At 36.7% G+C, this 27,101-nt stretch overlaps 2 protein-coding genes across 7 annotated transcripts in view; one reads left to right on the plus strand and one right to left on the minus strand.

The window, feature by feature from the left end:
* Positions 1 to 3,006: 3,006 nt before the first annotated feature.
* On the plus strand, positions 3,007 to 6,391 carry LOC127659955 (DNA damage-inducible transcript 4-like protein). Its single transcript, XM_052149969.1, has 2 exons — positions 3,007 to 3,307; positions 5,005 to 6,391. Exons 1-2 carry the CDS (start codon positions 3,151 to 3,153, stop codon positions 5,454 to 5,456), a joined length of 609 nt encoding a protein of 202 aa, XP_052005929.1. The 5' UTR covers positions 3,007 to 3,150; the 3' UTR covers positions 5,457 to 6,391.
* A 102-nt stretch (positions 6,392 to 6,493) lies between these two features.
* The window catches only part of LOC127659953 (bromodomain-containing protein 8-like), a 31,258-nt gene continuing 10,650 nt past the window's right edge, over positions 6,494 to 27,101 (minus strand). Inside the window, exons 8-20 of one of the 6 annotated variants that reach the window (XM_052149964.1) lie at positions 26,817 to 26,953; positions 25,722 to 25,907; positions 25,139 to 25,241; positions 24,769 to 24,894; positions 21,612 to 21,775; positions 19,841 to 20,329; positions 18,766 to 18,968; positions 16,724 to 16,816; positions 16,537 to 16,605; positions 16,137 to 16,419; positions 12,124 to 12,216; positions 8,841 to 8,885; positions 6,494 to 7,402 (exon numbers count right to left, since the gene is read on the minus strand). In XM_052149964.1, coding sequence (XP_052005924.1) covers positions 7,343 to 7,402; positions 8,841 to 8,885; positions 12,124 to 12,216; positions 16,137 to 16,419; positions 16,537 to 16,605; positions 16,724 to 16,816; positions 18,766 to 18,968; positions 19,841 to 20,329; positions 21,612 to 21,775; positions 24,769 to 24,894; positions 25,139 to 25,241; positions 25,722 to 25,907; positions 26,817 to 26,953 — 2,051 coding nt within the window. In that variant the 3' untranslated portion in view covers positions 6,494 to 7,342. Of the gene's footprint in view, positions 7,403 to 8,840; positions 8,886 to 12,123; positions 12,217 to 16,136; positions 16,420 to 16,536; positions 16,606 to 16,723; positions 16,817 to 18,765; positions 18,969 to 19,840; positions 20,330 to 21,611; positions 21,776 to 24,768; positions 24,895 to 25,138; positions 25,242 to 25,721; positions 25,908 to 26,804; positions 26,954 to 27,101 lie in introns of all 6 variants that reach the window. The other 5 variants (XM_052149963.1, XM_052149967.1, XM_052149966.1 and 2 more) reach the window with 5 other exon arrangements.

Raw genomic sequence — 27,101 nt, forward strand, 5'->3', positions numbered from 1 at the left:
GAGCCTGTATTGTCCTTTTCATAACATTTCACATAGTTGTAAATGTCATAATTTTCTAATACAGATATCATGTATTTAAAAAAAAAAAAAAAAAAGAAATAAAAAAAAGAAACTTGCAGCCGTGGTTGCCAGAATAATTATGTAAAAAAAAAAATATATAGGCCTATATGGTAAAAATGTAAACAACTTTACAGAACAACCAGTTATTTTACAGTTTAAAACTGTTGTAATTTACATAACCATGATAGCACTGTAAAAAAAAATTGTTACATTTACTGTAAAACATTTTTAACTTGATATTAACCTTCTGAAACTGTAAAAATCTGCTTTTTACTTTATAATGTATTGTTATACACTGTAAAAAATACAGAAGGGCACATAATGACAAAGTTCATCAATAGTGGCTCTTTCTGATGTAATGACCAATAAACATGTAGAGACAGCACTCGGTGTCACTCACACAAACACTAACACCATCAGGGTACAGTAAACATGAACTAAACTACATCAAATATAACACCCCAAAGTGCATAACCTAATTAAAAGAAGAAACTTAACTATTCCCATAAAATATAATGAAATGTAATGGGTCACGCAGGGGAAATCTGGGAACTCCCGATTACTGTATTTTAACAATCATTTACTGTAAAAAGCACATGTACTCTCTTGTTAAACAATGTATATTTTTACCATTAATTATACAGGAAAATCATACTTTACATCTAAAAAAATTATTTTTTCAACATTTTATTGTAAAAACTACTGTATTGTCTTTTAAAATATATTACTATATATAACTATATTCAAATTATATAGTTAATATTCGTTAATCAATTAACGTTTTATTTGTTGCATTTTTACAGTCTTTTACCATTAAAATTACAGATATTTTTACAGTGTAGATGCTTTGTGGTTTCACATTCTGTAACTTCTCTCAACGTTGTTCTAAAGAACTCTCTTCTAGTTCCTCATTACAGTATCATAAGATGTTTTTCTACTTCTGCATGCCTCAGTGGTGTACTGTGACATCAAAGCTGTGCCCAAGGGCGGTGGGGATGGTCAATGACAGAGAACAAAAGGTGAGATCACAAGGAAAATCCCACGTAGTGAGTCAGCCAGGAAAGCTGATGATTGATGGTCTGTAAAACTAAACTTCAAATCAAAAAGTGTGCAAAATCAAAATGTCACAACTCCAGAATATTTAAACCAGGCAGACATAAAGTCACAGATCAGTTTTTATTTGGGTTAATATTATATTTCAATAAAGGAAAAGTTCAGCCAACAACGAACATTCTTTTGTCATTTACACACCCTAATGTTGTTCCAAATCCGTATTACTTCTTCTTTTGTGGAACACAAAATGTAAAGTTTTAAAGAATATCCTGGTCACTCTTTTCTCTATAATGAAACTGAAAGGGTACTGGTGCTGTCAAACTCTGAAATGATAAAAAAGCACCATACAAGTATCATAAAAGTAGTCTGTATGACTATTGTAACCCTAACACTATATTTAACACATATAAACATCAACTAATTAGTAATATTAGGGAAAAGGGTTTCAATTCATGTAATAAATCAATCCAATTTGAATTTGATCATAATATAATGGCCCCAAAGAGTGGAATGATTTTATCTGTGAATCATAAGGGGCATTCTGCTCTTACAGAATGTTTCATTAGCAAGGCTGCTAAAGTTGAAAGCTGTTAGTCTGTCTGGTCATGTGAGTCATACCTGTGAATCAATGAACACATCTCATCTCACACTGCCGGAATCACATTCAGTGTGTGTGTAACGTCTATTAAAGTAAACTTGTTAAAGCATTCTTATTTGTTATTATTTTACACTACACCCAGTGCAGTTCCACATCACTCTGCCCTCCATTCGAAAACACTCAAAGACTTACCAAACGTATGTCAGCTGTAGGCTGATTTATAAATAAAATAAAATGACTTAAAACGAAGAATCAATCAATACAGGGATTAATACATTATCAACAATTTACTGTCTTTGCATGATTAATATGTAATCCATAAAAAGTAACTGTAATCTGATTCGGAATATTTTAAAATGTAATTTAATCTGATAACAAGTAGGCTACTTGACTTTTGCAATCTGATTACAAAATGTTGATTACATGTAATCTGTTACAACCCATCACTGGTTCCTACTTCATCTATTTTAAACACTTTTAAACATTTGTCTAATTCTTGTCTAATTACCATCCATGCAGTTTAAATAAACTCATATTAACAGAGAGTCTATATTGGATATTCTTACTGTTAAAAATGTTTTTGTACCAGTAAGAGAACTGCAAAAAGTTATATATTTTTGTCAAACACTCTAATACTGTTAGCATAGAGGCTAAACGTGAATAAAGATAGATTGAGCCCATGTTTACAGTCATCTCAATATTAGGCAGTGTATGTTTGTTTATGTATATAACATAACATTTAAAGGCCTTCTAATCAGAGAATAGTATAAGCGCAAGAGTCTGGATGGGTTGCATGTACTTTACCAGTCTGATCTAACCTCTCAATGGATTGCATAATATCAGAGACTGCTACTAGTCCTAGACAGAGCACTTCTATTAAAATGAATGGGAGAAATTAGAACGCACAATATGGCGAATATGGAAAAGAAAGTCCCGCCTCACAGGTAAAAGAGCCAATCAACTTTCAGATACAGACTTCGCGTGTCCGTCGACTCGAGAATGCGCATGCGTATTAGCTGGAGCAGCCTGGAAAATTGCGGGTTTTAACGTGATCTGAGCTAAAGAAGCACAGTGTATTATACCATTGTAGTCAAATATAACGGCTGATTTAAAATATGTTCTGAGATCGTAATCTTGACCAACCATTTATCGATTTTTGTCTTTCCCCGTTCAAGCAGATAGGAGCTGTACTATAATGCAGCTTGTATCCATAGAAACTAAATGTTCGCCGAGTGGACTAACTTGCCTTAAAAGGACACTTTGGTAATATCGCCCATCCCACAATCAGCTGATACAACGCAGTGCAACCAGTATAAACACAGCCGGCGAGAGAAGGAAAGGACACTTCTACCTCTTGCATTCATGGAAGGAACAACGAAACACTTAGTGGAGAAGGTGGGCGAGCTCTCGGGGAACTACTCGCAGGAAATAACATTAAAATGGTCTACACTCAAGCACTGGTGTTCGGTAACGGGATGTCCGTCAGGTGCGAGCAGGAAAACCTAGTGGAGGGTTTGACGTTTCGACAATACTTCAAACCAGACAAAGAGAAACTTAAGCGCTGCGGCAGACTAATGAAAGCACAAAGTTCATCAAGTGAGTAGCCTAACCTTCTAGTGTCATTTGAGTTGAACAATAATATGGAGAGACACAATCATAATTGTATGTGTGTGTGTATATATGTATGTATATACACTGGCAGCCAAAAGTTTGGAATAATGTTCAGATTTTGCTGTTTCGGAAGTAAATTGGTACTTCAATTCAACTGAAGTAGCATTCAACTGATCACAAAGTATAGTCAGGACATTAATGATGTAAAAAAAAACATCATCACTATTTGAAGTTATATTTGATCAAATCTAGACAGACCCCATTTCCAGCAGCCATCACTCCAACACCTTATCCTTGAGTAATCATGCTAAATTTCTAGAAACTACTAGAAAATTACTTGCCATTAAATGAAACACAGTTGAAGGATATTCGGCACAATAAATGAAGCTTAACATTGTCTTTGTGTTTGTTTTGAGTTGCCACAGTATGCAATAGACTGGCATGTCTTAAAGTCAATATTAGATCAAAAATGGCAAAAAAAAAAAAAAAAAAAAAAACAATTTTCTTAGAAACTCATCAGTCAATCATTGTTTTGTAGAGTGAAGGCTATACAATGCTTGAAATTGCCAATAAACTGAAGATTTCATACAAATGTGTAACTACAGTCTTCAAAGTCAAAGCACAACTGACTCTAACAAGAACAGAAAGAGATGTGGAAGACCAGATGTACAACTAAACAAGAGGATAAGTACATCAGAGTCTCTAGTTTGAGAAATAGATGACCTCACATGTCCTCCACTGACAGCTTCATTGAATTCTACCCGCTCAACACCAGTTTCATGTACAACAGTAAAGAGAAGATTCAGGGGTGCAGGCCTTATGTGAAGAATTACAAAAAAAGTCACTTTTGAAACAGAAAAACAAAAAGTAAAGGTTAGAGTTGGCAAAGAAACACAGACATTGGACAACAGATAATTTGAAAAGAGTGTTATGGATCTTAACCACATTGAGCATTTGTGGGATCAGCTAGACTGTAAGGTGTGTGAGAAGTGCCCGACAAGACAGTCACATCTATGTTAAGTGCTACAGGAAGTGTGGGGTGAAATGTCACCTAAGTATCTAGACAAACTGACAGCTAGCCAAGGATCTGCAAAACTGTCATTATTGAACATGGAGGATTTTTTGATTAGAACTCTTTGAATTAGTTTATGTTTTTCAAATTGTAATAGTACATTTTCACATTATTAATATCCTGACTATTCATTGTGATCAGTTGAATGCCACTTTGGTGAATAAAAGTACCAATTTCTCTCCATAAGATCAAAATCTGTACATTATTCCCAACTTTTGGCCACCAGTGTGTATCTGTGACTTTATAAGGTGTATGCCTGTACCAAATAAAATGTAACCCAATGCCGAGTAATATTCAGTGTTGTAAAAAAAAGTGTGACCACTTGCCCCAGTTTTCTCTAAAACCTTTTCTTGTTTATAGTCATTTTAAAAACATGTATTTTTTACTCCAGTTTTGGCAGTCTTAATGATTAGTGATGCACATTGTCCCAGATTTCCCGATCTGCAACATCATAATTCTCTAAACTACATGCCAGCTCAGATCAGCTGATGGCACTGTGACTTGCAGGCTGACATTGTTAGTTTCCTCATCCTAATCTAATGAGCCATCAGTCACTTTCAAACTGCTGATGTAAAGTTCCCGCCCTAATCAGCTGAGTCTTTCTTCTCAGGTCTGGGATCTGAGTGCAGTTTGGAAGAGGAAGGCGGCGAAGATGTGTGTCTTCAGCTTGAGCTCTCCAAAAGCATTGAGAAGTGTCTCTTTGATGCCAAAAGGGCAAGTTTGCACTGCCAGGAGCTTCGTCTGCCCAGGCACATGACCGCGCGTGTTGCCGGAGACATCCTGCGCGCATCCACGAATGAGCCGTGCGGGATACGTGGCGCCTTGATCCACATGTTCATGGAAAACAAGGGTACACTACTGAAGCTGGGCACCGTGACACCCAATCAGAGTCTCACACCCACCTTTGAGCTGTCGGTCATCTTACACTCTGACCTGAATGGATGGCCACCGCTAAAGATCCTCTTTCAAGGCGGGAAAGTCTTAAGCATTAAACGAGAATACCGGCTGATCAAGCAAAAGCTCTACTCTTCTGAAACTCCTACTGTACTGGAATTTTATTAAGACTGATTGACATGGGGGGGGGGGGGTAAAAGAAATAAGGAAAACGACAACGGACTGCTACAAAATTCATAGGAAAGTTAGTTAGTCTTGCACTGTATTTCTCCCCGTTACATTTATTTATTTCTGAGTGCACTGAATGTTCTTAGCTGTCTAGAAAAACATTAACAAATATTTAAGCAATATCACAAGCACAGGAGTATGGAAGCACATTTATGCCACAAAAGAAACATTGTGCTCTGGTAAGTCAGAATTATTAGATATTAAAAGTAATTTTTATGACCTATGTGATGTCATGACTTTTCTCAAAATTGTAGCTTTGTATCTAATAATTGACTTTTATATTTAACTTACTATATCATAATTTTGACGGATATCATATAAGTCATAAGACTTAGTTTCTTAAAATTGTGACTTCTCAAAATAACTTTGAATCTAATGATTATGACTTGACTTAGTATCTCATTAAGATTTACCAAAGCACTTTTCATGTTGCAGAAACAACTTCCATACTAGTACTTTTAAACTCTTTTTTTTTTTGCTCTATACTGATATTGCTCTTAATAAAACTGTGTTGTTGCTTTTGTATTGCTCTATATAATGCCTAAAAGATCATTCAAATACATTCAAAAAGAAAATCTTGATTCAGATATTTTCCATATATGATCTTGCTTTCTAAAACTACTGAAAGTTATTAAGTGTTACCATATATTGAATTCTGTAAAAGAAACTGTTTTTAGATTACACCCACTGTTCTGTATAACGATGTTAAATATGACTTTGTATTGTTTGCACTGATATTCAGGAGGGTTCATATAGGAATCATTCCACTACAGTAAGTTATCTCTGTGTTTTGTAGCTTTAAAATAAGAGGGACATGCTGGCATTGTCCCCCAGTAAACCAAAACTACTTAATTATTTGCAACACTATTTTTTGCACAATATTTTAATAAATTATTCTTAAACTCACCAAGGTGTACATGAACATATTGTTTGCACTGGAACACAATATATTTACAGACTCTGTTTTATTAAAACATTTCACAACACTCAAACACTGTACACAGAAAACCCTGTACAAAACTGTACAGAAATGTTCTAAATACACAGAATTCAAATTAAGTTCACTTTAATCTTAAAGCTGACTGAAAGACAAAACCCAACAAAATGAATCTAGTACAGTGGCCTTTAAACTGTCATCCAAAGTTCAGTGTCTGTTCTGCTTATGCAAAAAAAAAAAAAAAAAAAGTTTCAAGAGTCAATTTTAACTTAATCTCTATAGAAAAAAAAAAAAAGCTTTTTTAGTTTATAACCACTCTTCTTTCTTTTCATCAGTCCTCATCAGCTAACACCACATGACAAAGTGTTGCAATAAGGCGATAAAAATCTTTGTCTTGAATAATGGGGTTGTATAGTTTCATTCTTGTCGCAAGAAAGTTACATTCTCATTTCTAACCAGCCAGTGGTTATGATGGTGGTACATTCCACATTAACCTTAAGAGGCCAGTTGTCAAACGTATGTAATAAATCATTTTTGATATTTAACCAACTCCTCTAAAGTCAAATGCACAAGTGCTGGTCAGTTTGACCGGTCCTGTGAGTCAGAGGACACATGACAATTTTTTTCAGGGCTATTCATTAACTAGAGTGTTCTGGAAAGATGTTTTCCACATGAACATTTTGGAAGATCAAGCCCTTTAAACATCTCCAGTTAAAAAGAAAAATGTCCTGTTTGTGTCCAGTGTCCTTTTGTCCATATTCTGAGAATGACACTGCACCTTTAAGAACTGCTGAATTAAACCAAACAAAACTTAACCAGAACTTCTTAAAGAAACAGCTAAATATAGCCTACTTTAACTCCTGTGACAGCAGCAGTGAAATGTCTTGGTTCACTTTTTCATCTTCATATCTGCCTCTATTGCACTGCGGCGCCCTCTGGTGCCTCCGTCCTGTAAAAGCAGAAAAGCAGAGAAGATGTGAGCCAGACAAAACAGTTTATCACCCAGTGCCCTAACACACCAGACTATCAATGCCAGGGTCGGATTGTCCATCAAGAAAGGCAGGACTTTCCTATGTGGACCGCTATCAGGCCGATGCACATTATGATATAAATATAGATTAAAAATAGCCATTTAATTAAACCATTGCCATTTAAATCAACAACATATTATTATTAGGGCTGTAAAAAGATTACAATTGTTAAATTGCATGAATTACGTCATATGCTGATTAATTAATCAAATATCAATATTTGCAGAGAAAGCCAAATAAAACATATTTAATGCATAAGTATTAAATAATTTATTTGAATACTTAATTATTATAATAATTATTATAATAATTAAGATAAATACATTACATTACTATTGTAAACAAGCAAAGCATTAATTAGACAACACACAAAGTTGCAATATATTTTTTATTTCCTTATCAATAAGCCTATCATTGGCCTACAGACTATAAATTCTTCACTTCCACATTCCTCTTTTGTTTTTGGCGATTCACATTCTTCATGCATACGTTTCTCATCCACACCTATAATATCACTTCTGAAGACATGGACTAAATCACTGGATTACTTTTATGCTGCCTTTGTGCTTTTTGGACCTTCAAAGTTCTGAACACCATTCACTTGCATTGTATGGACCGACAAACCAGAGATATTCTTCTAAAAATATTCATTTGTGTTCTGCAGAAGAAAGAACGTCATACACATCTGTTATTGCATGAGGGTGAGTAAACGATTGTAGACATTTTTGGGTGAACTATTCCTTTAAAGCGTTTCACTTTGGTTGTTTTTAGGTTAAGGTAATCGTGGTTTGACACTTAGAAAAACAAGTTTCTAGACCACTGCATTCCGAGTTGCACTTCCTCCAGCGGTGTTTGAATACAAGAACGCGTCCCTATCTTGTGCTGTATACATCAGTGTGGTTTGTTGCTCGTTCAGCTGGAGTTTTGCTTACTGCCCCCTGATGACTGAGATAAAGGCGGTACTTCAAGCTTGAATGGCTCTGATCGTAGTAAATTCCTTATGGTTCGGGGGCATAATTTTGTAAATGTTTTAAAAGAGTTACTTGATATAATCAATCATGCTGAATGAATGCATTGAATCTAAATCCCTAATTATTATTATACAACAGATGTAATATATATATATATATATATATAAACAATACTTAATTCCTCAATGTTTCAAGCACCCAGCCTTGTCATCATTTAAAGACGTTGGATTGAAGCAAGCATGTCCAAAATCTTGGAGCAACCAGGTCTCCCCAAAGAGAGGACTGCAAGTAGAATTATGTGTGTGTGTGTGTGTGTGTGTGTGTGTGTGTTTGTTTGGTAAGAGGGTAGAAGGAATATCTTGTTAGCTTCATTCTGGATACTTACAAAAAGAGAGAGAAGGAAAGCAGGGGAGGCCATGGAGAGGCTGTCCTGTAGAAGGACAAACAGCACGGTGAGAAAAAGAGAGGGGTTCTACATGCAAGATCCCTATTTGAAACATATGCTAAAAACAGACAGAAAGACAAAACATGTAAAGCAGAGCAAGTAAGAGTTATGAAAGCATACAGCAGATAATTAAACTGAATTAAACCTCTGATCATGAGACAGAACACAGAGACGTGACCATCATTGCAGTATGAATGAACTGCAGTCACTCTAGAAAGGACACAAACTAGCTTCTCTGGATGCAGACACAGAAAGGAAAGCGTGAACGGAAGAAGAGGAACAAAAAGAAGCCACAGATGTGGGGTGGATGAGTAACGTAGATGCACATTTTTGCATTAGCCTGATGATGAAATTATGAGTGTTCGTATGAGTCTGTGTTTGTCACCGTTTCCATGGTGATTGCAACACTCCAACATAAACTCAAAAAGATGGTGATGAATATGTAGTTCAGTCAGTTGAATGGTCCCAATCACACTTCATTCAAAACCAATTAACAAAACCATGCAACAAAAAAACCTTTGAACTTTGGTCTGGTGTGTTTAAAAAAAAAACTTTCTTTACAAATCAGTCTCATGATGGCACACATATTCAAAAACAGGAGACACCAAGAAGCTGTGTAGTATTGATGGTAAATATGTTAAATCACAATTAAGAAAAAATAACGAGTTAAACTAATTAATTGCGTGCATTAACGCATTACAGCAGTTTGATTGCTATAAATCTGACCAGGTTTGACAGATGTAATGTGAACCAGAAGTGTGACTATATTACAGATGTATGATGATTTGATCAAAATCAGAGTGTGTTGTGGGTAAGAATGAGTGAATGAAAGTAGGGAAAGAGTAGTTCACTCAGAATTTGGATGCTACTACAAACTGGCCGACACCCAAAATAGTGCACTATATAAACTCAGCAAAAAAAGAAACATCCTCACTTTCAACTGCTTTTATTTTCAGCAAACATATTTTTATGAACATAACAAGATTCAACAACTAAGACATAAACTGAAAAAGTTTCACAGACATGTGACTAACAGAAATGGAATAATGTCCTTGAGATGATCAAAAGTAAAAGTCAGTATCTGGTGTATTAAGTACTGTAGTGCATCTTCTCCTCATGGACTTGCCAGTTCTTGCTGTGAGATGTTACCACACTCTTTCTCCAAGGTACTTGCAAGTTCCCGGACATTTCTGGGGGGAATGGCTCTAGCCCTCACCCTCCGATCCAACAGGTCCCAGACGTGCTGAATAGGATTGAGATCTGGACTCTTCGCTGGCCATGGCAGAACACTGACATTCCTGTCTTGCAGGAAATCACACACAGAATGAGCAGTATAGCTGGTGGCATTGTAATGCTGGAGGGTCATGTCAGGATGAGCCTGCAGGAAGGGTACCACATGAGGGAGGAGGATGTCTTCCCTGTAATGCACAGCATTGAGATTGTCTGCAATGACAACAAGCTCAGTCCAATGATGCTGTGACACACCGCCCCAGACCATGACAGACCATCCTCCTCTAAATCGATCCCGCTCCAGAGTACAGGCCTCGGTGTAACGCTCATTCCTTCGTCCGACCCTCACCCCAGGTGAGACAAAACAGTGACTCATCAGTGAAGAGCACTTTTTGCCAGTCATGTCTGGTTCAGCGAAGGTGGTTTTGTGCCCATAGGCGACGTTGTTGCCGGTGATTTCTGGTAAGGACCTGCCTTACAACAGGACTACATGACCTCAGTCCAGCCTCTCTCAGTCTGAGCACTGATGGAGGGATTGTGCGTTCCTGGTGTAACTCGGGCAGTTGTTACTGCCATCCTGTTCCTGTACCGCAGGTGTGATATTCGGATGTACCAATCCAGTGCAGGTGTTTTTACACATGGTCTGCCACTGCGAGGATGATCAGCTGTCCTTCCTGTAGTGCTGTGTCCTGTACAGACATTGCCATTTATTGCCATGGCCACATCTGCAGTCCTCATGCCTCCATGCAGCATGCCTAAGGCACGTTCACGCAGATGAGCAGAACTCTGGGCATCTTTCTTTTGGTGATTTTCAGAGTCAGTTGAAAGGTCTCTTTAGTGTCCTAAGTTTTTATAAGTGTGACCGCCTGTAAGCTGTTAGTGTCTTAATGACCGTTCCACAGGCGCATGCTCATTAATTGTTTCTGGTTCATTGAACAAGCATGAAAAACATTGTTTAAACCCTTTAATGAAGATCTGTAAAGTTATTTGGATTTTTACAAAATTAACTTTAAAATATATTGTCCTGAAAAAGGGACGTTTCTGTTTTGCTGAATTTAGTGGATGGGTGTGGTTTCGGACAGAGCAAGAGAGAGAATAATAAACTTTAAACAGGTGTAAACATTAAATGGGACAAAAAAAACATTCTACTCTCATCTCAAAGATTTAAAAAGTATAAATACTATATTTAAAAAAATCCATGAATACATACTATATTTAGAACATTTACAATTTTCTGAAGGAAATGTAAGTGGTGCTTCCCATTGCAACAGTTGCTGCCATAATTCTAGGGTGATCTGGGTGCTTGCTGGCCCATGATAAAAACTACTTGCCCCAATATATGATATGATTTTCTCAGGCCGGTTGCACTACCCGTGTGTGAATTACAACTTAACCTAGTTGTGGCGTAAATAAGCACGAAGCTACAATTTATGCATTACTTATATTTGAGTGTTGCACAATTAAACATACAGTATGTGAAACATAAACCTGCGTGAAAATGAAAATGTTTACGGAAGCCTGCGACCAGGATTAAAAAGTTTGAATAAAAATGCAAAATGATTGAAATGCTTATGTTTTGTGCGACAGACTTCAATCCTTTAGACCTATATGATGATGCTTAATTAACACTCGTTTACATTTACAAAAGACAACATTGTAATCTCAAAAAAGAACATGTGTCTCTTCAGCATGAAACTGATATAAACAGTTTAGTAGTACACTTGCCTTAGCAAGTATTACTAAATGTTCTCTAAAAATTACATATTTAAAACATTCAAAGTGATTTGATTGAGGTCTTGTTTACATACATGTGGCATGTCTTACTGGAAATTCTGCTACATTCCAGAAAACGTCAGAATAGTTTTTGCAAGAACACACTTCATGACACACTAGTTTACAAAAGAACTGGAGATTTTAAAAGACTACAATGTGCAAAATCCAGAAAAAAACTGTAGTTTCATTGAATCATTGTATTTGTGTGTACACCACTGACCTTTTCATTAGTCTCTTGTTTGGAGTTGTTCCTTTTCCTTCTGGCTGATGGTTCTGGCTCTAAATGAGGGTCTTTGTGTGCAGGACTCAGGGTCTATATACGAGACTGTGTGTTAGTGCATGTTACGCTAACCTTTCTGACAGGGACTTTAACAATTCACTTTGAATGTGTGTGTGTGTGTGTGTGTGTGTGTGAGAGAGAGTGTTGGTGTCCTATCAGCAAGTTTTTCCCCCCGCTGTAGTCTATACAGGTAGGTGTGCATGTTATTGGGGGTGGCATTTAGGTGAATCTCACAAAACATGTCAAGAACATGTTTGGGTGATATTTCACCCCAAAATAATAATAAAAAAAAAACAGAAAATAAAATAAACAATTTATGCATATGAAGTCTATTTTTAGGATCATTAAGTTGTTTTGCACTGTGACATAATCTCATTCTCATTAATGTAATGCTGATAACAAATGTGCATTTCAAAATGTCCAATATTTTAATTGCAAAGTATACACTCACCTAAAGGATTATTAGGAACACCTGTTCAATTTCTCATTAATGCAATTATCTAAATCAACCAATCACATGGCAGTTGCTTCAATGCATTTAGGGGTGTGGTCCTAGTCAAGACAATCTCCTGAACTCCAAACTGAATGTCAGAATGGGAAAGAAAGGTGATTTAAGCAATTTTGAGCATGGCACGGTTGTTGGTGCCAGACGGGCCGGTCTGAGTATTTCACAATCTGCTCAGTTACTGGGATTTTCACACACAACTATTTCTAGGTTTTACAAAGAATGGTGTGAAAAGGGAAAAACATCCAGTATGCGGCAGTCCTGTGGGCGAAAATGGCTTGTTGATGCTAGAGGTCAGAGGAGAATGGGCCGACTGATTCAAGCTGATAGAAGAGCAACTTTGCCTGAAATAACCACTCGTTACAACCGAGGTATGCAGCAAAGCATTTGTGAAGCCACAACACGCACAACCTTGAGGCGGATGGGCTACAACAGCAGAAGACCCCACCGGGTACCACTCATCTCCACTACAAATAGGAAAAAGAGGCTACAATTTGCAAGAGCTCACTAAAATTGGACAGTTGAAGACTGGAAAAATGTTGCCTGGTCTGATGAGTCTCGATTTCTGTTGAGACATTCAGATGGTAGAGTCAGAATTTGGCATAAACAGAATGAGAACATGGATCCATCATGCCTTGTTACCACTGTGCAGGCTGGTGGTGGTGGTGTAATGGTGTGGGGATGTTTTCTTGGCACACTTTAGGCCACTTAGTGCCAATTGGGCATCGTTTAAATGCCACGGCTTACCTGAGCATTGTTTCTGACCATGTCCATCCCTTTATGGCCACCATGTACCCATCCTCTGATGGCTACTTCCAGCAGGATAATGCACCATGTCACAAAGCTTGAATCATTTCAAATTGGTTTCTTGAACATGACAATGAGTTCACTGTACTAAAATGGCCCCCACAGTCACCAGATCTCAACCCAATAGAGCATCTTTGGGATGTGGTGGAACAGGAGCTTCGTGCCCTGGATGTGCATCCCACAAATCTCCATCAACTGCAAGATGCTATCCTATCAATATGGGCCAACATTTCTAAAGAATGCTTTCAGCACCTTGTTGAATCAATGCCACGTAGAATTAAGGCAGTTCTGAAGGCGAAAGGGGTCAAACACAGTATTAGTATGGTGTTCCTAATAATCCATTAGGTGAAAAAAAAAAAATATATATATATATATATATATATATATATATATATATAAAATTGTTGCATTGGCTGTACTGCCTTTAATTGATGCTGATTTTAGTGATAAAAAACAAAAACAGGACAGGATTATTTTTATTACTCTAATAAGAATGTGATTATTAATGTATGATAGTAATGAAAATTATATTTTTATTGCATTATGGTAAAGACAATGAGATCATTATTATAACTGTAATAAGAATAAGAATGTTGCATTACAGTAATCAGATTGTTTTAGGCCATAACGGTCTTGAGAATTAGATTATGATTGTATTATTGTAATTACAATAAGACTGTTGCAATACTGTAATCAGAATTAGATTTGTATTGCATTACGGTAATGATAATGAAATGATTGCATGACAGTAATGAGAACTAGATTTTTATTGCATTACGGTAATGAGAATTAAATGATTGCATGACAGTAATGAGAACTAGATTTTTATTGCATTACGGTAATGAGAATTAAATGATTGCATGACAGTAATGAGAACTAGGTTTTAATTGCATTACAGTAATGAGAATGAGATTATTATTGTTTTGAGAATCAGATTACATTACGATAATGAGAATTAGGTTTATTGCATTACGGTAATGAGAATTATATTTGTATTGCATGGACGGTACTAAGAATTAGATTATTAGTGTATTATAGTAATAAGAATTATATTATTATTGTATTATTGTTATGAAAATGAGATTGCATAATGGTATTGTAAATTTTTGCATTACGGTAATGAAAGTTAGTTTTTATTGCACTACAGTAATGAGAATTACTTTTTTAGCATAACAGTACTAAGAATAAGATTATTATTGTATTACAGTAATGAGAATGAGGTCAATGTGGTTTTTCATTATGAGACTGAATTGATAATTAGGTTTATTGCATTAATTAGATTTTTATTGTATTACAGCAATGAAAATTTGATTATTGTTATATAATTTTTATTATTACTGTAAAACAGTATGAAAATAAAAAGACTGCTTTATGGTACTGAGAATTAGATTACTGTATTACAGTATTGAGAACGAGATTATTATTGTTATGAAAATTAGATTGCACTATGTTTAAAATAATAAGGTTTATTGTATTACTGTAATGACAATTGTGAACAGTATCAAGAATGAAATTCTTTTGCCATTACGGTAATGAGAATTATATTATTATTGAAATACAAGGGATGGGCATTCATCAATAATTTGGTATTCAAATATTTAAGTTCATAAAAACTATTCTTTAAATTAAGGTAATTAATGAGAAAGATTCAAACAAATTTAGTCATAAAGGTAAAATAAATAATATAATAAAATAAGAATACATTATGGTAATGACAATAAGTGGGGAAAGTGTTTACTGTCATGAAAATAATGTCACAATGCCAAAAAAATCTTATTAGTCCTCAAAACGTGCTTCATTTTCTTTATGAATAATATAATTTACTTTCTTTCTATGGAATTTGTGGTGACATCTGCTGTATTTTTGTAGTAGAAACCTAATCATATCTGGGATTGCATTCTGGAGTTTATACAGGACATGCCAAAGTATTTGGCCAGTGACACGTTTTCCTGCATTGCAGCATGTTTTGGATATTAAATAAAGCTCAGCTAGGGACCTAAAGTGCTAAAATGACAATTTGAGTGCAGTCCTCCCATTAAAAGGCAGAAAATCAATTTGTGCAGATTACCTTTGTGTATTACAACAATGTAATATGCAATACTCGGTGGAAAATCCACTTTGCGTGTATTGAGTGCCATTAAGTCTGTAGCCAAAAGACATTACAAGACTGCACTTATAATTCTGGCTGATGCTCTCCCAGGCCATTTTCTGCTTGAGCCTACTTCCATTCTTATCTCCTCATTTGCACAGAGTTGGATTGAAATTAGGCCTTGTTGCAGGTGCTGGGTGTTAAGTGCCATCACAAGCCAATGGGTTTTGAGGTAATATGATGTTTTCAGGACACTTCTGAACTGAACTTTATCCCCTGGGCTACTGAATAACTTTCTACTGGTGTTGTTACACAGAACATAAACAATGTCTCTGGCCAAATAACTTTAGAGATTCAATTGAGTGTTTGATTAAATGTCTTCTTCAAGAGGTGTGCCTTGTATTTTGTCTTGATTAGATTTTGTATATGTATATGAGTGTCAAAGTCACGTACCTCCAACCTTCTCACCAGCATCTTGTTTGGTCCACTCAATAGTGCTGGATTTATGTGTGTCAGCCTATGTGTGTGTGGTTATCCATGTGTATCTCTAACCTTCTCATTGGAGTCTTGCTTGCGGCTGGCTTCTCTCCCTCGCAGACTCTTGGTGCTGATGCCCGACTCTGATGTCTGCATGATTAGCTGTGTGGCTAAGAACTGCTGGATCTGCTCCAGAACATCTCTCTGCATCTCCAAGGCCATATGAAACACATCATGGTCCGAGCTGTTATACATCACTGCGTTCTGGAACATAAGCATGATGTCACGCTGGAACTCGGCCGTCGTACGGATCTGGCCAGACTCGATGTTCTTCTTAATAGCCGATAAGTCCATCGGTCTGAGGGGGCGGAGATTTCGGGAAAGACAGAAACGTCTATTCAATAATCTATTCAAAGTCTCAAAGCAGTTCAGAGGACAAGAGAAGAGTTTTACATGTGTGATCTCAGCTGGGTACCTGTGTACAATACTGTGATAACCAGGAGCGATGTCATCAGACACTGGCTGTTGAAATACACTTGCATATCTGAAACACACAATGATCAAATTACACACAAACACATTTCTGCCTGCTCACAGCTCATCATAAAACAGCAGCTGAGGGAATTATTTACTGATGATATGAATTACAGGTATAAGCACACCTGTGATTGGCCGCTGCCCGCCACACCAGCATGATAGCTTTCTTCCATATTTTCTGAGCCTGGAGGGCCTCTTGATCCTCACTACACATGGAGCTGAGAGAAACAGATGATTTAAAAAAGCAGATGAATCATTTACGTGTGGACAGCACTTATTACAGGTATAAATGGAGTCTAATGCGTTTTTGAAATGCATTGCAATCTGATCACTCACACCACCTAAAGAGGTGGTTATGTTTTAATGACCATATAGCATCTGTAGTATAAATACTAATTTGTCCCAGGAAAATTGTTAAGGTCCACCACCCAGTTTTGGTTGTCATGATTATTATAGCTGTTAAATAAATAGAAATTAATCTGCATAGTTTGGACCCTATTGTGATTTTTTTTAATCAATATTTTCATAATGTACAAAGTTATCAGGTTCCCTGTACAACATACAGCATTAGCTGAGAGTGGAAAATGGACATGATCAATGAAATATACCCAAATGAATCCGAATAGAATCAAATCGAGAGCTTGTGAATCGGAATCATATCTGAAAATCTGTAGATAACCAGCACTACCACCTACAATTTAACCATTTGTTAATCTCATCTATAATATTACTGATGAAAAAGGTTGTTTACTAAAGGGATTTGTGATTTTGAATACAAGGCGAAAAACATAATGATGATAATTAAACAATTACAATTAAAACATACTGTTGATGGAAATATGACAAGAAAGAATTCTACTGCAAGTTATTAACAGTGTACAAACAGAAGAAGAATCATCTAGAGAAACATCTGTATTAAGAGTAAGGAACATCTAAAAATAATAGATTTTTCTAATCTTACAATCCAGTATGTTGGACATTTTCCCCATTTGCTGCACACCGGCAAAATTAACAGCTATACAAATGGGTTAAAGGGATAGTTTACCTAAAACTGAAAATTCTTGCATCATTTACTCACCCTCATGCTATCCCAGATGTGGATGACTTTCTTTCATTTGAAGAACACAAAGATTTTTAGAGGAATATTTCAGCTCTGTAGGTCCATACAATGTAAATGAATGGTGGTCACATCATTGAAGCTTCAAAAAGCATATAAAGACAGCATAAAAGTAATCTACACAACTCCAGTGGTTTAATCCATGTCTTCAGAAGTCATATGATAGGTGTGGGTGAGATACAGATAAATATTTAAGTCATTTTGTACAATAAATCTTGTCTTTATCCTTCATATTCTTTTGTTTTTGGCGATTCACATTCTTTGTGCATATCGCCACCTACTGGGCAGGGAGGAAAAAAAGGACTTGAATATTAATCTGTTCCTACCATATCACTTCTGAAGACATGGATTTAAATCACTGGAGTTGTATGGATTACTTTTATGCTGCCTTTATCTGCTTTTTGGACCTTAACATTTTGGTCACCATTCACTTGTATTGTATGGACCAACAGAGCGGAGATATTCTTCTAAAAATCTTCATTTGTGTTCTTCAAAAGAAAGAAAGTCATACACATCTGGGATGGCATGAGGAAAGTAAACGATGAGAGAATTTTCATTTTTGGGTGAACTATCCCTTTAATTTCATCCTATTAATACATGAGATGAATCACTACATCCACAACATATATGTAATATTACAACATACATCTGCACAGACAATGAAGTGACTGAACAGGTGAACTTGAACTAAGTAATGTGAATCAGATTGCGTAACAGTCTCTAAAACATGAAGAATTCAGAATACAGTCACTTCTAAAAAAGTAGCTCATACTACAGTATATTTTTATGCTACTATTTCAATAGCTCAGGTTTTCACATAAGGACAGTTGTAGCCATTTTGTATGTATCTTTTACATGTTTGATACATGTTTAAATTATAAGTCTCAGGTGTATCCACAATGTGTCTGAAGTTTCAGCTCAAAATACCCCACGGATCATTTATTATACCATGTTATAAATTACTCTTTGAGTGGAATCAAAAACACGCTTTTTTCGTGTGTGTCTCTTTAAATGCAAATGAGCTGCTGCTCCCCACACAAAAACACTTACAACTGTGATGAGGCCGGGCTGCTGGCTATGGAGTCTGCTGTAGTGTACTGCTGAGAGTGACTGCCATATCCATCCTCACTCTCACTGGCAGGAGGATCCACCTCTGAGAGATATGGACCCTCTCCATCACCGTCTCCACACTCTTTCATCTCCATCCCTTCATCCACATCCACTTCACTGCCTCCATCCTCTTCCTTCACCTCCTACAGCATGTGAAAGAGATATCAACAAAAGAGCTAAAACAGATAATTCAGTTGCAAAACGTGATTCACCCTGTTCATTTGTCACTGTGATTCACTCATCATTTACTCCCCCTCATGTCACTCCAAATGTTCTATGGAACACAACAGGAAAAGTTTAGCTAAATATCCTTGCTGCTTTTTACATATGAGATTTAATGGGGACAGACCCAGTCCAAGCTTGACAAATGACCAGAAAGCACCATAAAAGTAGCATAAAGGTAGTCCATATGATTCATGCACAATATTCCAAGTCTCCTGTAGTCATCTGGCAGCTTTGTGTGAGGAATCGACTGACATTCAAATGATTATTTACTGAAAAATCTCCCTCGCTGCCATATCTCTCAAATCTCATTCGCGTCCATGACCATTGAAAGACACTTTGCACAAAGGTTTGTAATAAATGAACATTGGTCAAGCGAGAAACAATGACCTAGCTCTTCGTTTCACAAATAATCAAATATATAATCAAGATTACATTTACAGCTGCCACAATTAACTTATTGTGGTAAAGTATTTCAGGAACACATTTCTCAGTTTGCTTTGGATGTTTAGCCTAAATAAAGTGTGTAAAACACAGTTGATCCATCCATAATAAGTATTTTAATATAAATTGTATACTTAATTATATCATATTTATTCATCAAAATTAATCATAATTACATTATCAAGGGAAATACTCAACAATTATGATTTTCGTCATAATCATGCAGATTAGTGACTAACCACTTAAAATAGGAAAACATTCTTGGGTATCGTTTGGCTTCAGTTTCATTTTTGGGTGAACTATTTCTTTAAGTGGGTAATAAACTGCTGCTCAGTGGTATTACTCTTACCTTTGTGTCTTTGGCTGAGGCCGAGCTGTCCTCTGAGTCCAGACAGGGCGCCACCATCTCCGGCTGAATCCAGTCCTCTCCCTCACACTTCACAGCTGGACTCATGGTTCCATTCTGCTCCTGTGTTTCCTCAATTCCTTCCTCCCCATCTCCTTCCCTCTCCTCCTGCATCTTGACCTCAGTGTCCTGTCTCTGCTCTCTGTCAGGAACGGGGATCACTTCAGAGTCCCCTTTCACCCGGTCTACTGCTTCCGTATCTCCAGCCTCCTCTACTGGAACCTCCATTTCTCCCTGCACTCCCACAGGATCTGGGCAGCTCTGTGGGGCCACAAGGGCCGCATTCTGCTGAACGATTGGCTCTGGTTCGGCTGCCTTAAAAGTCTGGGACACCCAGGGGTTGGAGAGGTGTCCTCCGACCGCTGGATCCTCGCAGAGAGAGAGAGCAGCCTCCACTGCTGCTGCATCCAGAGCCTCAACGGGGTCGTCCACCTGAGACAGACCAAGTGGCATCAACTAGAACATGTCAAAATATTTTAATTGTAGAAGTTGTTTTTGTTATGTGTCTTGCTTGAAAATAGTTTGTGCTATCTTTCTTTAAAATAAATGTCACATGGTTTGATACTTTTTTCTAATTCAAAATGACTCACATGTAAACTTTAATCAAGATATAAAGGCCTGGAAGTCACAATCTTTATTTATTTTTTACAGCTCAATGGGGATAAAACAGAAGTATTAATCATTGGTTCAAAGGCTCAAAGAGAGAAACTGACTCCCAAACTAAATACACAAGGACTTAACCCAAGCCAAGAAGCATCTGATTTTAATTTCAAGGCTCATGTGCAGGGTGTCACAAAAACAGCTTTTTATCATTTCAAGAACATAACCAAAGTGAGGCCATTTCTCTCTTTGAGCAAAACAGAGTCTAATGCACGCTTTTATAACTGGCAGGCTAGTCTCTTGAAACGCTTTCCTTTCTGGTCTACCAAAGAATACAATAAATCAACTACAACTAATTCAAAATTCTGCTGCACGAGTGCTGACAGACCAAAAGAAGAGCACACATTACATCTTTTTTAAAGTCTTTACACTGGTTACCTTTTAGTTTTCGTATTGATTTAGAAATGATTTTATTTGTTTATAAGGCACTACTGTACATGGCCTAGCACCAGATGCCCTTTCAGAACCTCTTTTGGTTTATGAACCAGGAAAGCCCCTAAGATCCACGGTTCCTTTCTTTTAGCTGTACTTAAAAGCAGAACAAAAACATCTGGTAATGCTGCAATCAGCACTTACGCTCCATTCCACTGAAACAGCCTTCCAGAGGATGGAAGAGGAGCTGAAAATATAGACATTTTTAATTTTCATGTAGTATTTTAACATTTTAATGGTTTTAGGGTTTTATTCATGATCATTATTATTTATTTATTCCATTTTAGTCTTATCAACATTTTACTGTTGATCATTAATATTTTATTTTATTAACTTTTGACTGCGTTATTATAATACATTTATTTTGTGTAATATTTCATAATTTAGTTTTTATTGTTATTTTAACTGCTTGTATTTTGTGTAAATCACTTTGGACAGCATTTAATTTGTTTAAAGGTGCTATATAAATAAAGTTTGATTGACTGATTGATTAAAGTGTATTTTAAGTGTATATACTTTTGGGACCACTGACACTGGGTATAGATGGATGTGAAAGCACTGGAGTAAAGCAGCCAATCAGATCAACACAGCAGTGGACACGTGTGTGTATGTGTGGGTATACCTTCTCCTCTATGATGGCGATGATCTCTCCCACTGTCTCCAGGTCTAGTTCATGAGCCATGTATGACACTGACACTACCGCGTCCTCCTCTACTAGCTCTGCAACTTTCCCCTCCACCTCCACTGGTGTGGATGAGCCAGCCATCACTGCCTCTGCTCCAGAACCTTTAGCGACAGACACAGACACACACACAGTTCCACATTGCTCTTATTACAGTTTTTTTGAATTTTCTAAAATGTGAGATTATCTTTAAAGATAAAAAAATATAAACGTTATAAAGCTTAAATTGGCAAGGCTTTATCTGGTCCTAGGAAAGAGTTCTACACCTGAAGTTCCAGAATAAATATCCAGATCTAGAATACACTTGCTGTTGTAGAATAAATCTATATTTCTAGCATAAATCTCTAGGTCTAGAATGTGTCTATATTTCCAGAATGCACTGGCAATTCTAGATTAAATCTCTAGATTTAAAATACACATGCAGGTCTAGAATAAATCTCCAGATCTAGAATGAATCTGTAGTTCCATCATAAATATCTAGAACGCATGCAGCTCTACAATTAAACTGTCATTCTAGAGTAAACCAAGATATAGTACACACCTGCAGTTCTAGAATGAATATCCAGATCTAGAATGTACCTTCAGCTCTCCAATGAAACTGTAGTTCTAGAGTAAACCTCAACACACTTGCAGATCTAGTATACACTGGCAGCCAAACGTTTGGAATAATGTACAGATTTTGCTCTTATTGAAAGAAATTGGTACTTTTATACACCAAAGTATCATTCAACCAATCACAATTAGTCAGGACATTAATAACGTGAAAATTACTATTTCAATTTGAAAAATAAATTTCAGAACTTCTTAAACTACTTCAAAATCCTCCATGTGCAGCAATGACAGCTAAGCAGATACTTGGCATTCTAACTGTCAGTTTGTCCAGATACTCTGTGACATTTCACCTCAAACGTCTGGTCGGGCACTTCTCACGCACCTTACAGTCTAGATGATCCCACAAAAGCTCAATGGGGTTAAGATCCATAACACTCTTTTCCAATTATCTGTTGTTCAATGTCTGTTTCTTTGCCAACTCTAACCTTTACTTTTAGTTTTTCTGTTTCAAAAGTGACTTTTTTTGTAATTCTTCCCATAAGGCCTGCATCCCTGAGTCTTCTCTTTACTGTTGTACATGAATCTGGTGTTGAGCGGGTAGAATTCAATGAAGCTGTCAGCTGAGGACATGTGAGGTGTCTATTTCTCAAACTAGAGACTCTGATGTACTTATCCTCTTGTTTAGTTGTACATCTGGTCTTCCACATCTCTTTCTGTCCTTGTTAGAGCCAGTTGTCCTTTGACTTTGAAGACTGTAGTTACACATTTGTATGAAATCTTCAGTTTTATGGCAATTTCAAGAATTGTACAATCTTCATTCCTCAAAACAATGATTGACTGACGAGTTTCTACAGAAAGCCGTTTCTTTTTTGCCATTTTTGTCCTAATATTGACCTTCAGACATGCCAGTCCATTGTATACTGTGGCAACTCAAAAACAAACACAAAGACAACGTTACGCTTCATTTAATGAACCAAATAGCATTCAGCTGTGTTTGATATAATGGTAAGTGATTTTCTATTACCAAATGGTCAATTTAGCTTGATTACTCAGGGATAAGGTGTCGGAGTGACTGCTGCTGGAAATGGGGTCTGTCTAGATATGATCAACAATAACTTTTTTCAAATAGTGATGGTGATGTTTTGTACATCAGTAATGTCCTGACTATACTTTGTGATCAGTTGAATGCCACTTTGGTGAATGAAAGTACCAATTTACTTCCGAAAAAGCCAAATCTGAACATTATTCCAAAGTTTTGGCCACCAGTGTATATCTGTAGATCTAACAAAAATCTCTATGTCTTGAATATGTCTGTAGTTCCAGTATGCACTTGTAATTCTAGAATAAATCTCCATATATACGCAATACATATGCAGTTCTAGAAAAAAATAGAGATCTATAGATAATAATTTTTTCCCATATTTTTTTTTCCAATATTCAAGCATTTTACCTTAATTGGATATCGTTTTTGTAATATCGGATCACTGCCATCTCTTTGGTGTTTCAGAAATTGCACGAAAAACCACAGTTACTGCAGTGTGTGCGAGAGGAAACAATATGCTGACTGTTCACTGGTGAAGTAATTGCTTTTGCAGTGTTGCATGAATAAATAGACTTTATTCAACAGAACAGCCATTAATGTTCAAGTTTAAAGTATGTATTTGAAAAAACATTGTATTTTATTATAGTTGTAATATAAAATTAATAATAAATAAATTAATTAATGCAAGATTATTACTAGAGTTCAAGCTCTATTTTGGACTTTTATAATAAAAATATTAAATAATTTGTTATTACATTAATAAAAATTTGGTTCTGCATATTTGTTATAGGACATGAAAATGTACAAATAATCAGTATCGTATCGGCTGAAAAAAAAAACAATATTGGTCGATACCTAATCAAGATTTAGAATATACCTGCAGTTCTGTAATTAATCTGCAGTTTTAGAGTAAACATCCAATCCAGATCTAGAATACACCTGCAGTTCTAGAATACGTCTCTAGGTCTAGAATATGTCTGTATTTCCAGAATGCAATTGTAATTATAAATAAAATCTCCAGATTTACAATTCACCTGTAATTCTAGAATATATCTGTAGTTCTACAATTTATCTGTAGCTCTAGCATATATCTCCAGTTTTTAAATATACCTGCAGTTCCAGAATGCACTTGAAAATCTAGAATAAATCTCTGACTCTACAACACACCTGCGGTTTTAAAATACATCTCCAGATAAAGAATACGCCTGTAGTTCTAGAGCAAATATCCAGATCCAGAGTACAACTGCAGTTGTAGAATAAATGTCCAGATCTAATGTTGTTGAAGACATCTTTATTTTTAGAATATACATGTAGTTCTAGATTACTGTTGCAGTTTTAGAATACACCCGCAGTTCCACTTTCAGTGCAGAAAGAGAGGTTTGTGATTGGAGGGTCGGGAGCATGAACTACTCATTACATAATTCAAAAATGAAACGGGCTAACTGAGCAACAACTGACAGACCAACCAACAGAGAGAGTGTGTTGAAATCAGAGATCAGAGACCTGTGTTGGGTACAGAGAGGTGGTCCGGAGCTGGGGGGGCCACTATGGGGGACTTAGGGGGATCAGCACTGACAAGCTGCTGCGCTGGAGTGGAGCTCTCCAACAGACGAGATAACGTAGGAGCATCTGACACAGAGACACACACACATATAGCGCTACAAACACACACACTAAAGCTTAAAGCTACTTACACATTACCCATAATGCACAGAAATAACTTAATACAGCAAGCATGAAATCTAAAAATGGCATGCAAGAAACATGGTAAAAAAAGGTTTGTCCACAGACACAAAATTTCAGGTTGAATAGAGACATCTACAAAGCACATTTAAAACAAACAGAAAGATGTGTGTGGTGTGTGTGTGTTTACCAGCTGCAATATCTTGGTTGGGAGGTGGAGCAGCTGCAGCTGTGTGAAGCTCAACTCCATGAGATCCATTACTCAAACCTGTAGCCACATCACCTTCAACCACCTGCCCAACAAACAGGCCCAAAACACAGAACACAATTTAGTTTAACATAACTCTTAAGGCTGTTTATACTTCTGTGGCGAACCTACGGCAAAGGCTACGCATAGCTATGGCAGTTACGGCGTAGCCTGAAGTGCACCTCTTCCAAAATGTAACTGTGGGTTGTGTCGACACAGACCACAACAGCTGTGTTTGGTCCACTTTGTAACCAGAGAATGCCCCCCAGGACGATAACAAGAAGATCTGAGGTAGTGTTGCATTGTATCCAAGATTATTTTCTGGCTCCTTTACTACTTTATCTTAAGACTTCAATATGTAAATGTCTTCCCTAACATTTTCACATTTGAAATAACCAATACCGCCTTATAATATTGACTGTCAATCCTGTTTTCCATTATTTGGCCCATTTAATCCAAACCCTTCACCATAACCACTCATTAACACTTAACTGGTTAAGCTGTGTTCTTTACTGGATATGCTTACCAATCTAGAGCTGGCCGCTATGAGGCTGCCCTTCTTCAGCAGTTCAGACAGCAGCGGGGAGGGGGGTGGTGTAGCTTTCGGGGCGAGATGCTTCTTCTGCGGGGATTCGTCTACAAGACCACCCAGCCCTGACTCTTTAGGCCCTGAGACCTCTGATATAGGCATGAAGACAGTCACTCCTTGAGCCTGGACACAACAGAGAAAACTGAGACTTTTATTTCCACGTCAGGAGTTTTTTAACACCTAAAAAAAGTCAACATAAAACGGCTTTTGAAGCCTGTTATATTTCCATAATATGATGCATTTTAGAGTGAAACTAAATATTCAATTAGAAATAAATATTATTATTTTGTAATTTCGATTCACTGGTTTGTTTCAGCTGTGTTGTATAGTGTTCTTTGTCGTGAGTAGCTCTGTGGCATACCGGTTGTAACAACAACAAAGTGAGTTCTTGCGTAAATGCCCTCGCAAGATTTTAGCAGGTGCTGGTTGAACTACTGCTCTCGTGCACTCTCATGAAAGTGCACAAGAGAGCAAGATTTCAATAAATAAAATTCAGTTTGTTTCTCACCAAACCTTAAAGTATGCCTACAGAACAAAGCATGAGTTACATGTATTTATTTATTCGATTTCTGAATTATACTTTTCTGTCCTTTTAAAACTTGAAGAGATGGTCACCATCCACTGTGATTGCATAGAGAACAGCGAGCAGGACATTTTTCCAAATTTCTCCTTTTGTGTTTTGAAAAAGAAAAAAAAGGTCATGGGATTAGATCAACATGAGGGTGACAAAGTAATGACTGAATTTTCATGTTTGGGTGAATGTTCCCTTTAATTAATAGCCGATGTGGCCCACATCTATGTGTGCAGCTTTAGCTACATCAATTGAAAAGCCAAGTCTTTTCCGAGGTGGTGCAAGTAACTACATTTAGTTGAAAGATTATTAAGGCAACAACTTTTTTTTTTTTTTGGGAATAACATGAAAAATAAGAACAAACTTGTATTAGAGCACAATAAAGTGTAAGAAAGTCAGTAGGGTCAATTTTAATCTCATGTTAACTTTAAGGGATGTGCCTCTCTCACCAGGGGACTCACACAGGTCTCCTCTGTCATTGGCTGTGGTGTGTCGGGCTGTTGGGCATTCATGCCAGGAGAGCCAGAGCCAGAGCCAGGTGGAGAACGTACTGTTATGCTGGGAACTCTCTTTGGTGTGTTTTTAGCAGCCTGACGAACTGGAAAAAAAAAAACATTATTATATGAAGTAAAAGCTACATTTCACTGCCAGCAAATCCAAAATAATTAAAACAGAGCTTTCCTTGTAGGAAGAATGTAATATATCAGCAATAATTTGAACTGCTTGATTTAAACAAATATCAGAAG

Source organism: Xyrauchen texanus, chromosome 19, assembly GCF_025860055.1.
Source record: "Xyrauchen texanus isolate HMW12.3.18 chromosome 19, RBS_HiC_50CHRs, whole genome shotgun sequence".
Lineage (NCBI taxonomy): Eukaryota > Metazoa > Chordata > Actinopteri > Cypriniformes > Catostomidae > Xyrauchen > Xyrauchen texanus.